This window comes from Archocentrus centrarchus, chromosome 12 (assembly GCF_007364275.1).
Source record: "Archocentrus centrarchus isolate MPI-CPG fArcCen1 chromosome 12, fArcCen1, whole genome shotgun sequence".
Taxonomy (NCBI): domain Eukaryota; kingdom Metazoa; phylum Chordata; class Actinopteri; order Cichliformes; family Cichlidae; genus Archocentrus; species Archocentrus centrarchus.
The window spans coordinates 15,170,245-15,187,142 of record NC_044357.1 but is presented as its reverse complement, the minus strand read 5'-3'; the positions used below and the strand labels follow the sequence as shown (position 1 = coordinate 15,187,142).

Here is a 16,898-nt window from a genome sequence, read left to right as displayed (position 1 = left end):
TACAGCATATCTTATTGGGTGGCACAGCAGTGCAGTGGTTAGCACTGATGCCACACAGCAAGAAAGTCCTGAGTTTGAATCCACTGGCTAGCTGGGAGCTTTCTGTGTGGAGTTTGGCTGTTCTCTCTGGATACTCCAGTGTCCTCCCACAGTCAGACATGCATGCTAGATTAACTGGTGACTCTAAATTGACTGTAGGTGTGAATAGGTGTCTGTGTTAGCTTTGTGACAGGCTGCTGACCTGTCCAGGGTGTACCCTCCCTCTGAACTCATGCTAGCTGGGATGGGCTGCAGCCCCCCCCCCCCCCCCGAATTGGATAAGTGCAAAAAGATGGATGGATATTTAATTGTATAAAAATTCCAGATACTTCTAAACTGCATTATTGATTTGCATAAAAGTGTCAGTGTTGCTGTACAAAACTTGATTTTATGTGTCCGATTCTCCTGAGAAGTTGGGGTTGGTGAAGGCAGGCTGCAACACAAGAATGACAACCTTAGTATTGACCATCCACATATCTTTATTATTTATTTTTATCCAATCATAGGCCAATTTAAAAACTTACCACATCAATTTTACTGGTGCTTCTTGCCGTCAAGCTTGGTTTATAGCCACGCACGCGAAAGATGTAGTACAGCAGTCCAACTACTAGGGTGACAATCACAATGGCTGCGACGACAGCACCAGCGATCAACGCTGCATCTGGACAGAGACAGCAGATGTCAGCTGGGATATTGTCCCTTTTTTTTTTTTTTTTTTTTTTCTTCTTTGCAAACCCAGTGTAGATGTAGAATTGATCGGCTTCATACAGTGCAAAAGAAAATGGTCTTCTACACTCTGACACTAAAGACAGTATAAGGCTGAGGTAGATGGGAATTTTGGGCACATAAAATATTTGGTCTATGTGGCACTAACAAAAGAGAAAAAAATCTGGATTGCTACACTTTTTAATGATTATGTCAGGGACATTATTAACTGTTCAAAATTTCATCCATCCAACATCTCTGTATCTCAAAACCACACATCGGCCTGCAAGGTGGCAACAGAGGAAAAGTTGGGGAATTACCAAAGTTATGAGTTATCATCTGGGTACCACAAATGTCCCAGAAGACTCAGAAATCCAAGTGGGAGATGAGCGCATTCAGTCTGGAAGGACTGGCTGACTTTGAAATACTGTTTTTTTTTTTTTTTTTGTTTTTTTTTTTAAATGTGTCTAATATTCCTGCAACGCCACCAGACCAAAGGTACATTGTAAAGAAACTATTTGTCACTTACCAACAGCTGAATTATCACTGGGATAAATGGGATTTTTGTTTTCATCTGTGGAATAGTCTGAAAGAGTTTTACAGAGTGTTATTCTGCTGCTTATCATTACCGCATCTAGTCATTAAAGCTGCTGAAATTAACTTACATCTGTGTTGCATTAGAATATCAGCAAAAGTAATTAATAAACTGCTTACATTGACGGTGGCGGCAAGCAAAACCTCTCTTCTCCATGCAGTTGTTGTCGTTCCAGCGTCCGTCTGGGTACATTTCCACGCAGTTCTCAGGCATGTTCCCTGGGTGAAAGGCTGCATTGGGCTCATTGGGAGCCCAGTTGAGGAAGCCTACAGATGTCTTATCTGTCCAGGACCAACCAACTGAAGGAAAAAAAACAAAACACATGCACAATCTTCCAGCACGTAAATCGAAACCTGAGATGTTTGAAATGTTTATCGTAGTAGTCTTGTGAAAACAATGAGTGTCTCTTTTCTTCCATTTCTGGACTCACAGTTGCTATCCCTGGTAAGGCCAATCCAGATGTTGTGATATTTGGTGACGTTGTGGTTCCTGATGAACTCCACCTCTGCTCTGCTGTGAAGGGAGACCAGCTCCATCCTGCCCATCTGGCAATAGTGTTCAGACTCTGGCCAAGAGAAGCCAATCTGACCGTTGTACACAAAGTAACAGTAGCGGCCATAGGGGATCGTGTAATCCAGACACGTCCCATCACCAGGGGCAGGAGTGGGTGGAAGTTTCTCTGAGAGACAAATTATATAATGGAAGGGGATATAATTAACCTTAAAGTTTTAAAAATTAATTATGGGTACAAAACAAAAATGACAGAAAACTGATAATCTAAAGGGAACTAAAACTAAGTTCAGTTTTGAGCGAGATTGTACCCGAGGTTTTCTTGCAGATGTACGGTTTAGCTTGGTCGCATTTGGTGTCATTCCAGGTCCCGTGGAAAATCCTTGAAGCGTGCATACTCACGCAGCCCTCATCCTTAATGTTACTGGGTTCTCCTGGTCCCCACTGAGTGAAAAAAACTGGCCAGCCATCCGTCCACATGTAGGAACCATCGTCCTGCATTACAAGCCAACATAAGATTTAATAATTAGGTTGTTAAGCATCACACAGTGCCATTAGAGAAGCATCATTTCAGTGACTCCAAACATACATTTAAAGATGCAAAGAAACATCAGCAACAGAAGACACATGGAGAGACTAAATCAACAACTAGTCAAGTTTTTTTTTTTTTTTTTTTTTTTTTTTTTTTTTTTAAGCCTCTGGTGACCATTTTTTATTTTATAGAGTAAGTTTTTTTTTCCTATTTTTTAGCAATATTTAATCAGGACTTTTGGATGTTACAGGGAATAAACCTTTTCTGTTTCTCTCTAAACAGCACCTTGCGTCTGAGTCCAATCCAGGCATCAGCTTTTCCCTGCAGGATCGCTCCAGCAACAAAGGCCTGGTCGTAGCTCATGTCGATGCTGGCCAGGTTGCCTCCCTCTTTCTTACAGGCTGCCTGAGCTGCATCCCAAGTCGCTGGCTCCTCCACCAGTTTGTAGCAGCTCAGGTACCAGGAGATATAGTCTGCTGGGCAGGGAGTCTTGGTGGGGGGAGGAGGCTTGATACTGCTTGCTGATGTGGAGGGAGATATGGAATACTTACAGTAAGTACTTAATAGTAATGTGTCAGCTAGTGTGTGTGAAATGTCTGTAGTCAGTGAAATGTAATTGCATCTGAGCAGGAAGAATAATCTCTGGAGTGTTTACTGACATTTCTTTCTGGAGCAGACGAAGCTGTGATTGTTATTACAGTTATCATCGTTCCATTTGCCTGTCGACAGAGGGCTGTGAGTCACCGCCACACAGTGTTCCTGTCGAGCAAAACAAGAAAAGTCAAGTCTAAATGTGTCCCTACGAGCCCACAACTTTACAGAACTCCCCAGCTGCTTCACTCAAATAATGATAATCTGAAGCAAAGTATCCTCACCACTCCATTTGCATTATTAGGCTCTTTGTCATTCCAGTTAGTGTACAGCACTGGGCTGGCTCCATCACTCCAGGCGTACTGATTCTCCAACAAGAGGTCTGACAGACCGATCCATGTGGGGAGCTCCAGGTCCCTCAGGTAACTAGCAACAAAGTCTGGAGGAGAGGATCAAAATGTAAAAAGCGGTCTCTATGGAGGGGAACCTCTGTTCTAATGATGTTCTTTTAATGGTTATATGCTGAGCTTACCATTTTCGTACTGGTTATCAATGACTGCCAGGTCTCCACCTTGGTCTCTGCACCAACTTCGAGCATATGACCAGTTGGCTTTAATATCATGCTTTTTTCCTTTGAACATGAAGCACTTATTCTTAAAACGCAGCCAACCTACAGGGAAGGATGAAAGTAGTAATGAGTAATAAGCAGATATATTTAAACTGATCTGACTTAATCAGCCTGTCTGTGGCTCTCAGTCATAAGCCTATTTCTTATTACTGGAGGGAAAAAAAACCCATATCATATTATTACTGAAACTGGAGGAAATGGTGTGTTTGGTGGGAGCAGTTTTCAGGTGCAAGAATCCTTGCAGTCAGCCTGTGTGATTTAAAAAAGTCAGGCCACACAGATTTTTATGTTAAATTTGTATTTAAAATGTGTGTTACCTGCAGGACAATTTCCCTCCCAGGGCTGTGTCGGGGGAGGAGGAGTGTGAATATCTCCCGGGAATTTCTTACATACATAACCTGCTCCAGCCCGACCACAGTTGGCATCATTCCATCCACCTTAACAAGTCAGAGTATATTGTACAGTTCAGTCATTTGGAAAAGGTGCATTATTTAAAAAGTGTGGATGGTCTTAATTGTCAGTTGACTGAAGGTTCAGTACCTTGATATCTGTTCATCTGCACACACTGCTCCTCCCCATTGTCATTGTTGGGCTCACCTGGAGCCCAGTGAGTGTATGTCACAGGGGAGTGGTCGACCCACCTGAGCAAATAAAACAGAAATTGTGGGCAACGTACAGTTTTTGCATAATCTTGAATTGCAAGATTCAGACATTCATAACACTTTTTATTATGTTTTACATGTGTCTGAGTCCCATTAATAGCTATATTTTGAGAGATTTCTTAATGTTATGGAACAGATCTTAAATTACATAAAAGAGACAAAAAGGCAAAAACACATGAAAAGCAATTTATGATTTTGCAGCACTCCATGTATGCCCACTGCTGAGTAAAGACACGCAGATGCTTTTTGGCTCTGAGCAGCTGATTTGTGTGTAGAAATATGATTAAAAACCTAAAACACAGCAAACTAAACACTGTAAAAATTAACTTTGCTATCTATTTTACATGTCTGGCTTGTACATATTTTGTACTGGCAACTAATCTCTCCCTCCCTCACACCTTTAATATTAAAGTTCCAGTCTGTCAAATTAAAATATCAGTATTAAGGACATGAAATATGTGTGTCTGCTTTATTTGAGTGAGCACCCAGTGAAGAGCTGTAGGACATAAGTTTAGCACTGTGCTCATAGCATTAAATACTGTCCTCCCTAAATGTTCTGATCTGAGCACAACACACAAAATGACCCTTTTATCATTTTATTTTCTGGGGTCCAGTTTCTTAGAAACATACTCACATGTATTGGCCATTTACCACGCCTAACATTGTCATTCCAATCCAGGCTGCAGTAATCTTTCCTGTCCCCACCTGAAAGAGCAGCAAAACATCACACAGATTTATCACTGATTTTTCCACCATAAATCATCTCTAAAGAAGTTAAAGAGGAAAAAAGGATGTACCATGCTGTTAACATATGCTTGTTCTTCTCTGTTTAGGATGGACACGAGTCTGGCTTTTTCTGCAAAGCACCGCGCCATAGCCGTGTGGAAGTCGACTATGTCAGTGTCATTGTAGTAATAACAAATGTTTTTGTTCTTCCTCCAGCCAGGGTTGGAGCCACACTCGGGAGCTGAAGTTTGAGGTATTAAGAAAAAACTAAAATTTGCAAAAAAAAAACTAAAAAATTGTGAGTGTCTGAATTAACATCAGAATTACTCTATCCTTAATGGAAGCAAAATCTGGGAAGGACAGGTCTATTGTGCTAAGAGGTTACCTGGAACAGGGGTGGGGGGCTCAGGGGGAAGGATGGGGTCCTTTCCTTTAGCAATCTTGCATATCCAATCCTGATGAGCATCACAGTTGAGATCGTTCCACCACGAGGAGGTGCCATTTGTGGTGCTCACCATCTCTACACAATCCTCGCGGCCCTCGTGGTCATTTGGCTCCCCTGAACCCCAGTTGGTGTGGGACAGAGGTGTGCCATCAGTCCAAGAATATCCTGCAATAACGGAGGGAGGAGTTGTTGTTTTTTTGTGTGTGTTCTTGACTTTATTTGGCTTTGTTTATCAGGCTCCAGTCTTTAAAACACATATTTTGCCCACCTCCTTCTGTTGGGTTGCGCCTGAGACCGATCCACTTGCTTGTGCCTTTGCTGTACAGAGACAGAAACTCTTCTTCCTCCTGAGTGTGGATGCTGGCCAGGTTACCACCTCTGGCGATACAGTCCTCAAGCGCTGCTTCCCAGCTCTTCTTCAGGGACCAGTCCACATTGTGGAAGAGCTGCAGAAAATCAGCCATGGAAAATTAATCACTGACCTTCTCTTGCAGATAATCACAGCTTTAGATGTTTAGCTCGGTGCTGTTATTACCCTATAGCAGTTCCTAAAGTGGGGCTTGGCTGTCCAGCCAGCAGCACAGCCCTGTGAAGGAGGAGGAGTCGGGGCCTTGGTGGGCGGGCTGATGTCGGGTCTCTGTTTTTCACATATGAAGGCATATTTGTCCAAGCATTGCTTGTCATCCCAGAAACCGCCAACCCGACCCGATGTCATAGCCACACAAGTACCATCACCATTATCTAAACACAGAAAGGAGATTTGGATTTCTTGTGTTATTTATTTTCCCATCCAGCTTGCATTAGGGTGAGCTTAAGGTCAGTACCTGGCTGGTTTCTGTCCCAGTGAGTAAAGGTGAGAGGTGAATCATTGTCCCAAATGTAGTCCACCCCTCCACCTGCCCCCCCATGAGCACGCAGTCCAATCCACCACAAACCGGTCTTTCCTGACAGAGCCACTGTAAAATGTGACTGCTCATAGCTGCAGGGAAAGGAAGAGAGATTGCTCGAAATGTGTAAAATGATGTGCAAAAAGAGTGTTAGAGCACACTAACTGAGCTGGAAAAATTCACCCCTATGTAAGTGAAGCAATAACATTTTTTTTTCATAATTTAGTAATGATTTGAATTCCAGAGAAAAAAGTAGCAGGTATTCTTTGAATCACAAGGGAGACATTAACTACAGCACATGAAGTATAAAATTTTATGGCTCGTGATCCAGAATCTGTAGTTTGGAGATATAAGCATGGCACCCTTAGACAGACATCTACTGACCTGTTATTCAGATATATTTTATGTGACTCACATGTCTCCGATGTGCAGCAAGACGGCATCCTGCCCCTCACAGAACGCTTTAGCATCAGACCAGCTCCTGGTCGTCTCTTCCATCCAGTAGCAGGAGTAGCCGTACGCATCCCAGCCCTGACACATGCATCAAAAACCTGCTTTATTACACATCTGGCATTGTGACTTCTGCAGCTTCGCTTTAAATTTGAAAAGACAGAAAAATCTGGCATTCACTCGACATATGTCGCACCTGAGGACATCCATACACAGTGGGTTGTACAGAGGGCGCTGGGTAATGTCCTCTGGGCATTTTGCAAATGTAGGTATTGAGTTCTGTGCAGGTCACGTCGTTCCATCGGCCAGTCTGGAGGAACATTTTAATTAATGTCAAAATGACCACAAATCACTGCAAGGAACGAGAATCTCACAAAATGTTTCTCACTTTTACCAGCAAGGGTTTTCAGGTTTCTCACCTGGTGCAACATCTCAACACAGTCCTCACTAAAACCATCATGGCTGTTGGGTTCCCCTGGAGCCCAGTACGTGAAGGTCACAATTTGCTGATCAGACCATGTAAACATTCCGGAATAAAAGAGGTCATTTAGACCAATCCACATGTCACTGGTGGCTATAAAGAAAAAGTATGACATGAGAAAGCAAAAGGGTTGAAACCATCAACATCTACCTCTTTCTATTTGTCAAAATCCATACCCAAGTACAGGTAGCTTTCCAGCCAGCTCTGCTCTGTCATTGAGAGGATGGACACAAGTTCGGCACCTAGAGCCCTACAGGTGTCCTTAGCATCGTGCCATGTCTTTTTGTCTCCAAAAGGTTTGTAGCAGAACTCTCCAAACTCATACCAGTCGGGTCCTGAACATCTCAGCTCTATAGAAGAGAGTGGAGTAAGAAACAACAGGATAGCAATGCAGAATAGAATTAAAAACAGAATCATTATTATTTAATAAAAAAGTGGAAACTGAAAGAAATTAAGGAATCAATGCATGGCAACTTACCTCCATCTGCAAAAGTGTAAGATACAGCATAGTTTCCATTATATCTGTTGAAAGTAAAGGCATTGGATTAGCCTCTCTGGACTGCCCGACAAAAGAGACAAAGAGATTGAACTAGAAAACTCATCTACTCACTGCCGCGAGGTGATGCCATTCCTTGTGGATCCAGTGTAGAAGTTCTGTCCTTCGACTTTCAACAAAGTGCAGTCTCCTCCGAGGTCATTCAGCACCACTCCAGCATGGATAGCTGCCGCACAGATGTTTGAGTCCTGTTTAAGAAAGAAGACAGAGAGAATCACATATTCAGTCACACAGTAAATAAATAAATACATTTTATTTATCTATCCTTTAACCAGGTAAAAGTCTCATTGAGATTAAAATCTCTTTTACAAGAGAGATGTGGCCGAGAGGGCAGCAAAAATGCCAACAAATACAACACATAACAATCTTTAAAAAAATCTTAAATATATTTACATACCCCTCGATATACTGAGGTGCCATACACCGTGTAATCAGCTTTGGCACAGCCTGCTGGACAGTGGACACTGGAAGACATGTAAAAGTCATGATATAGAAATGTATGCTGAATAACAAACAATAACACAGCAAGCTATAAATGAAACTTTATTTCAAAATATTTGTAGCAAATATTTCAGTTTTTACTTACGTCATTTTATCATTAGCAAAGTTGAAGCTGGGCTTGCTGTCACATGTAACTGCATCTGTTGAACCAGAGATAATTTGTATTGAAAAACAGTGTAAATATATATTTGTATTTTTAAAGGATTGAATCTGGGATAACGTTAGTAAGAGAGTTTTCTTACAGTCAGGCGTGCATCCTAAGACTTCAAAGCGAAGTCCTGCCTGACCGCTGAACTCCAGTGGAAGGATGCGGATGAATTTAGCTGACACAGGCTTCCCCAGCAGCTGAGTTTCAGGGGTGTTTCTGTCTACTGAACCTGGGAAAAACTGGAAATGAGAGGGAATTGTTGTTATGAATATTTAAACAAGCAAACCTGTCTTAGATCTCCCAAGTTTTGTGTTAAACCATAATGTTTGATGCTTGGCAGGTGGCAAACCACGGGAAGGTGGACTCACCCTCTCTATTTTACTCACCTCCCCATCAGCTGTGTAGGCAGTCCAGGTCAATCCATCCATGCTGTGCTGAATCTTAAATTTGGTAACCCAGTGATCGTTCTGTGGGCAACCCTGGATTACGATCCCTGTTATTTTTCTGGTCTGGCCAAGGTTTACCTGAATCCAGCTTGAGGCAGCTGTATGAGGAGACATGACATATAGTGTAAAGGGTCAAGTTTTAGCTACCAACTCAAATATTATTCTATATGTGTGATCACAGTGGGGTGGCACAGTGGTTAGCACTGCTGCCTCACAGTTAGGATACCATCTGGAAGGCCTGGGTTCGACTCCACCTTTGCCCAGGCCTCCCTCTCTCTGTGTGGAGTTTGTATGTTCTCCCTGTGTCTGGGTGGGTTTTCTCCGGGTACTCTGTTTTCCTTCCAAAGACATGCACTTACTGGGATTAGGTTAACTGGCCACTCTAAATTGAGTGTGGATGGTTGTCCGTCTCTCTGTGTTGGCCCTGTGACAGGCTGGGGACCTGTACAGGGTGTACCCTGCCTCTTGCCCTATGTCAGCTGGGATAGGCTCCAGCCTCCCCCGCAACCCTGAACAGGATAAGTGAATGCATGGATGTGTGATCCCCTGGGTTGGTGCATACCGTTTCCTGATGGCATCCAGCAGGAATTTCCATTCAGGCGAGCTCTGTTGGGTGTGAAGGAGCCGATTGAAGAGGAAGCGGAGAGCAGGGCATCTGAAATGTTCCCATGTTCAAGACCCAAGCCGTGCAGGCACACTGAGGATTCGAAGCACAAAATAATGCCTGAAGCTGTAATTGCATTAATTCAAGAGCAGTAAAATAAACCAGTGAAGAAGTAGTTACCTTTTTGTTCACAGCTGTAGATAATCTCAAGATATTTAGAAACAGTGGGGCAGGGGTCCACGTCCACGTGAGCATACACAAAGCAGAAAGGATGGTTGTCACACAATTTTCTGTAGTAAGGAAGGATGCCCTCTACTGTGCAGTTGCCTAGGGAATAGTAAAATCAATATTTACTTAATAAGTTGATTTACAAGTACCTGCAGATAAATTTAAAAAATAAAATAACAGAATCAAATGATGCATTTGTATTTGCTGTGACAAATGTGCAGCATCACCTCCTGATTCACCCAGGTGTAGACAGATGTCGTCACGCTTTCGTCCATAGAAAGCAGACTGGATGTTAATCACACTTTCATGTGGACAGTGAAGGACCGCGGTGTAGCCCTGGCATACCAATCCAGTCATAAAGCCTACAATAAAAAGTTGATGCATTATTGCTGTGCAAAATGAACATGTTACCTTTTTATTGTTTCAAATTAGGTATCACTGTTACCATCATGAGGTGGAGGAGGCTCAGGTGTTCTTCCTGAAAAAGTAAACCTCTATCAACAATCTGAAAATTGTCAAATCCTCATTTTCCAAGTGTCAGCTTGAAGCAACATTTCTCACCTCTGCGCTTGCAGATGTATCCTCTTCTGTTCTCACAGTTGTCGTCATTCCAGTAGCCACTGTTAATAAGCATAGTCAGGCAGTCTTCACCGTAATAGTCGTCTGGGTTTCCTGTGAGGACGGACAATAATATTTTGCACTTTACGTTTCATTTTCTTTGCAAGACGGTAATCTGCAAGCTGCAAATATTTAGAAAGCCTCAAATTCTGCCTCTAATTAACCTGCATTCCAGCGGATGTATCTGAATGGAGAACCGTCTGTCCACTCCCAGCCACCTTCAGTGACAGAGTCATGACCCCCCATCCACATAGAGATCCCGGTGGGACTCTGCTGGATTAAAGCTGAGAGGACACAACAAAACGACAAATTGCAGTGAGTTAAGATTAATAACAGATTTCTTTCTAAATGTATGAGAGCAAAGATAAAAACACCAGCCGCACAAGCAAAGTTTTAAGCCTTTTTTACTCCTTGGTTGCCGTTATGTGTGTTTTGTTGCACCAGCCACACCCAGATGGTGTTACTGTGTCTTGGAGTGTACCATACCCAGTCACTCTTTGAAGATGTTATGCAAGATTTGAAAAAAATGTATTTGGTGCCCACTAGTGGTACCATCGCAAAAGACACTGCTAGGGACACTGTTGTAATACCTTTTTCTGTCCAGGTATGCTTTCATGGCATTGACAGTGCATTTGCTATCATTGCTATGCTGCAAAATGAAGCCACTGCCAATCAGATGCTTTCCAGATGGTATTGCATGGTGGATCAAAATCTAATTGTTCTTTTCTGAGTTCATAATTCCATCAATTTTGACACGATCTCCAACATCACTGCCTGAAACCATCACTGAGCCTCCACCGTGTACAGATGGAGACACTCACTGTTCTCTTGACCTCCTCCATATATAAATGATAATTTGAACCAGAAATTTCAGATTTGGACAGACCTGTTGCCACTGATTTTCTGTCCAGTTCTTGTGTAATATGGCATACCTCAGCTTTTCCTCCCTGTTTTCCTTTCTTAAGAATAGCTTCTTGACAGCCATCCTTCCACTGAGACCATTTCTGATGAGGCTAACTAGTTGAACACTATATGGACGAAGTGAAGGGCCAGAGGCATCTCCCTTTGTTCCTATTTCTTAAGGCCATGACTTTCAAGCCTGACACTTCTGTTCTCCACTTGTTGAGATTCCTCATATTTTTTAAGGACACTGCACACCATGCCGAGATCTGCCAAGTTTTCAGTTAATAGTTCTTTGGGAATCACCTTTTTGGTGCAAAAATACAATTTTATGCCCATCAAACTGTTATCTTTGGCAAATGTTTATGTGTAGACACATCATCATCATCATCATCATCCTTCCTTTTATGCTTGATTTGTATGTCTGTGCTAAGTGCCTTAACAATCATTCTTCTAAAGATGGTCAAGTACAAGGACTGGACTCAAAATCAGTGAGAAAAAAAAAAAATCTATATATGAACATAGAAGTAAAGGTCATACCCTGTATAAAGGCCTGTTCAGAGGGATCTGTGATACTGACGAGGTCTCCCCCCTGGTTGACGCAGTCAGCTCGAGCCTCCGCCCATGTCCTCATTGACAGGTAGTTAAACAGGTAGCAGTAGTCGTTAAAAGGATCAGCCGTCCAAGAACCACATTTATCATTCCATCCTGTAATAAACACAGTCATTCACATATTTGCATATGCAGATAAATGCATTTCATCATCAGGTCGGTCTTGTCATCTGACCTGGTCCAGATGTTGGAGGCTGTGGAGGAGGCCCTTGTCCCTTGGCTACGGAGATACAAGACAAGGAATAACTAAAAGTATAACAATGATTCAGCAAGAGGTACATAAATAAAAGATTAAGCAAGACAAATGAGCGTCTCCCACCTTTTTTGCAGATATAATCCCTCGTGGTAGTACAGAAATCATCGTTGAGTTTTCCGGGATTGAGGTGATTCGTTCCTGTGATGTGCACACAGTCCTCATTCTGAAAGTTGTCTGGCTGGTGCGGTGCCCATGGAAGCAAATCCTGAGATTGAGTAAAACCGTGAGGATTTTCACATCATAATGGGAATTTTCATAGTCAAAAAGAAGAATTTTGGCACCATAAAATATTATAAGGATAGAGGATCATCCCAAGATAACTATTTATAGATTTTTTAAAACTTTTACACAATACAACAAAATAATTTGGAAATTAATTTGTTGGTGACAAACAGGGTGTTCCGGCTTTAGCACTTACTGCAGTTGTTCCATCGGTGTACACAAACTGGTTTTCGTTATCGATATCATTCAAACCCACCCAGGCATCCCCCGGCATGTGAGCTGCATAAAGACAATATATCTTATCAAAATATTAGACAAAAACATATCAGAATTGATAAAATGTGTTAATGAAACACTTTAGCATAGGTTGATATGTTTTCTTAGTCGCTCACCAATCAGGAAACTAAGTTCTTTCTCTGAGCGGAAGCTGACCAGGTGACCCTGCTCATTGACACAGCGAGCTTCAGCATCCTGCCAGTTTTTCACTGTCTCGGTCTCAAAGTGATAGCAGAAGTCTCCATACAACAAATATCCAGGGTCACAGTGGGAATCTAAAGCAAACAAATAGTTATCAACAAATCTGTGGTCTGACAGTAAGGAAAGAGAGAATGGGAAGTTTGACTGACCAGGAGCTGAAGTTGGTTTCGGGTTCTGACCACCCGTCAGCTCGCAGATGTAACCCAGGTTCTTAAAGCAGTTGGTAGTTTCCCATTTGCCGTCATAATTTCCTGGACGAGAACATTAACTTACATTGATGTGGCAGTTGGTCTCACAATGGTAGCCTTGTTCTATTAACATGAGTGCAGATCCCTACCTGTAAAGATCTGTCCACAGTCCCAGAAATTCTCAGTGTTTCTAGGCCAACCATCACCATAGTTTGAGAAGGTAATTTCAGTTTTATCCACCCATTTGAAGTTTCCGTCCTGGTCCATATCTGGTAATATTACAAATCAGAAAAAAAACCTTAGAGAATAGTCTCATTAATTATATCATTTATAAGACAACAATGGGGGGTTTTGTTTATCACATTTCCATGACCGGGCTGATGATGAAATCATAGAGTACCTGATAAACCAATCCAGATGTCAGGTATGTCCACTTGATGAAAGTCTGGGAGTTTCCCATTAATGAAAAACTGTTCCTCTTGACTATGCATGAAGAACAGGACAAACATGGCAGAATCAGTACTGTGTGACTAAATGCCTGAAATCATGAAAACTAAATTCTTCAGGTAAAACTATGCACATCAGTGGCCACAAGGGGCATGCTGAACTTATTAGTGGTTATGAAATTAGTAATATTTTCATTGGTCAGACGATGATTTAGCTATTCTTATTCCAAAGTGTAATAGTCTCACTTTGATTAGGAACTTCTTTTCCCTTACCTGTTTATAACCAGCAGGTGACCCGCCATATCAGAGCACTTGGTAACAGCCTCGTACCAGGTGGTCAAGAGATTGATGTTACTGACAATCCAGTAACAACTGCCACCAAAGCTCTGCCAGCCCGGAGGGCAGATGGCTGTGGGTGGGAAAGGAAAAAAGAATGGGAAATGGTAAGAGAGAAAAGCAGAAGGCAAATAAAAATAATTCCATAAAGATAAAGATTATATTTCCAAAGCAATCAATCTTACTGTTCAGTGGACGTTTACACATGTAAGGACGCTCATATCTGCACACGTGGGACCTCCAGTCTCCGAATGATTCTGATGTATCCTTGATTATTGCAGTACAGCTGCCAACCTGTGAGTCACTGTTGGAAAAGGCAAGTTTTAACCAAGATCCTTTCAAGTAATATTGACTTTAAAGGTCGCTGTCAATATTATGACACCTTACATTTCAGGTTGACCATCAGCCCAGTTTGTGTAGCCCACTTGTGTAGTATCAGACCAGGCAAGCTGACTGTTTCCCTCTTCCACTTGACATGAAATCTTATTGCATTTCTAGAGAAACAAAGCTCATGAGTCAATATAAATTCAGAAAGAAGGAAGTCTGTTTACTAATGCCACATTTCGTCTCTCTTACCAGTGTAGAAAGTCCAATCCAGAGGTCAAGATGTGTTTGGCCCAGGTTTGATGTGACAAACTGGTTTTCTTCTGCTGAGGTAATGGACACTAGATCTCCTCCATCCACCACACAGTCGTGCCTAGCTGATGTCCAGCTCTTCCGTGTGTCTGACTTAAACTTGTAGCAGTTTGAGCCAGACTGCATCCATCCATTAGCTAAGTCACACTGTGGGGTAGGATTTGCTGAGGAGCAGGAGAGAAAATATGTTCAAGGTGCTATAGTGAAGAATAATTTGACAAGTGTGGATGTCACAGACTAAGTTCTGTGGTAAGACCTGTTTGGGTGCTACACTCAAACTAATTTTCCTCATTGTACTCTCTTACTTACAGTTGATGTACTTGCAGATGTATTTCCTTTTAGTATTGCAGTTTTCATCATTCCAGTGTCCAGAGTTAGATCCTACCACCTGACCACAGTCCTCATCATTATTCCAGTCATCAGGCTGGCCTGACATCCAGAATCTGAAACAGGAGTGAGAAGATTATTATTAACCTTTTTATTTATACGTCCTCCCTTTTAATTATCAGGAACTATGAAAAAGGGGGGCCTTGAGCCTCCATTCGCATAAGGAATAGCACCATAAGGAGGCCTTGCTCCTACAGGATGAGAAACAGGAGTTGTGTTAACTGAAAAGAGAAACACGATAAGATAAATTGAACTTTATTTAAGTATTAAATGTATTACATACGATAGGTATTCTATAAAAGGACTCCCATCACTCCATTCCCAGACATTTTCCACGGTGCGATCATTTAGGCCAATCCAGTAGATCTCTGAGTTGATTTGTGTCCTCACCCATAACTGGAAATAGGACATGAAAATGCAAAAACACAGTGTGAGAAATGATACCAGAACATTTACTGAATCTCTGTATTGTAATTTGTATATCCTCTGTGTTTGTTTCTCACCCGCTCATGAATGTCCTGAATGCTCATCAGGTTGCTGCTCTGCCCCAGACAAAATGCGTTGGCCTCCAACCATGACTTTTTATCAGTTGAAAAGAAGTAACATTTGCTCTCATACTCCCTCCAGCCTGACTGGCACTGGCTATGAGCTGAAAATATGAAAGAACACAACAACAACACAGGAAAGTTAGAATGTGATCCAGCACATATCCAGCCATGGAAACATCGATACACTATCCTCCTATTTTGTCGTGTTGTAATACTGTTTATGAGACATCAGTGATCTCTGCACTTGGCCAGAACGCTAATCAAGGATGCTTTGAAGAATGAGCTGCAGTTTTTATTTTCAGACCACTAGGTGCTAGTCACAATAAAGTGAGGTTTTAAAATGGTTTGAAACACATTTTCTAATGTGCAAAAAATACAATAGAGAAGTTTTGGTGCATGACTGCAGTGACTGAAAAATCACTGTCATCTTACTGTCAACTCAGCTCCACACAAGACACACTTTGATGTTCCAGTTTTTACTTTTCATCTTTTCTTTTTTTCTACTCACCCCTGCTGAAACCAGGAATCCAGGTGAATTATTATAAGAGCTCATGCTATAGATACTATATGATTACTTTACTATGTTGTTAAATACATAACTGGCCCAGTTGATGAGCTGAATACTATTCAGTCATAAAAGTCCCATGACAGAGCTGCAGTCCAGCCATTTCAGTCAGTTCACAAAAATCTTTGAGTAAATGTTTCACTTTATCAGCTATGCAGACACTACTGAATCACATGATTTGCACAAATCTAGTGACCATAAGAAGATATCAGATGCTAAACTAATCCTAACCATGAACTAATAAAGAATAACAATGAAGATTAAAGATATAAGTGCAGCTTCTTCTGCAATATTTGTGGTTAAATATACCACTATAAGTGTTCAAATTTGAATTTGGAAATCTCTTCATGAGACTTGTCACAGGACCTCTCGTGCCTGCACGTCATAAAATTTTTTTTTCTCTGAAATTGCACAAAACATGTCACGTAATTATTATGCCCTACAGCTACCTTACATCAGAAGAGCTTATGGATTAAAACTTCGCAGTCCATATTTCTGATGAATAGAAACATAACATCATTACTTTCTTTGATTGGCACATTTTTTAATGAAGAGAAAAAAATAAAAACAAAATTGTCAAACACACAATAAAAAAAAAAAAAAAAATTATTAAAATGTAAAAGCCTGACTTACCCCCAGCAAGGACAGCAGCAAAGCTCAGCAGTTTCAGAAGCATTCTTTGTCTGTTCATTTTTTAAAAATGTTTTGGTGCCTTAAGGAGCGCTTCTGCACATCCTACAAGTGTAAAGTTTTTCTCTAACCTCTCCTGAGCCTGGCAATGTGTGAGTGATGCTCTCTGGCTCCAAGTGTTGTGATCTCTGAGCATCTTCTCTTTGGTTTGCCTCTTTTCAACAGTCTCGTAGGGTCCAAAGACTGAAAGCAGTAAAACAGAGTTGACAACCACTTCACCTTTTCACTCATTTTCTACAATGAAAAACTGCAGTAGTCGGCTACTGTAGGTCAATAAAACACA

At 41.6% G+C, this 16,898-nt stretch overlaps 1 protein-coding gene across 1 annotated transcript; it reads right to left on the bottom strand.

Moving 5' to 3' along the window:
• Positions 1 to 336: 336 nt before the first annotated feature.
• LOC115789613 (macrophage mannose receptor 1) lies at positions 337 to 9,983 on the bottom strand. Its single transcript, XM_030743096.1, has 31 exons — positions 9,962 to 9,983; positions 9,687 to 9,833; positions 9,465 to 9,599; positions 8,843 to 9,000; positions 8,551 to 8,695; positions 8,394 to 8,448; positions 8,205 to 8,271; positions 7,862 to 7,995; positions 7,730 to 7,773; positions 7,428 to 7,601; positions 7,190 to 7,344; positions 6,967 to 7,080; positions 6,736 to 6,851; positions 6,258 to 6,412; positions 5,969 to 6,174; positions 5,702 to 5,879; positions 5,374 to 5,598; positions 5,060 to 5,229; positions 4,897 to 4,967; positions 4,141 to 4,241; positions 3,918 to 4,037; positions 3,505 to 3,642; positions 3,257 to 3,411; positions 3,041 to 3,140; positions 2,667 to 2,902; positions 2,161 to 2,344; positions 1,770 to 2,018; positions 1,459 to 1,638; positions 1,274 to 1,330; positions 564 to 700; positions 337 to 472 (listed from the first exon to the last, which is right to left on the bottom strand). Exons 3-31 carry the CDS (start codon positions 9,478 to 9,480, stop codon positions 428 to 430), a joined length of 3,885 nt encoding a protein of 1,294 aa, XP_030598956.1. The 5' UTR covers positions 9,481 to 9,599; positions 9,687 to 9,833; positions 9,962 to 9,983; the 3' UTR covers positions 337 to 427.
• Positions 9,984 to 16,898: the final 6,915 nt, after the last annotated feature.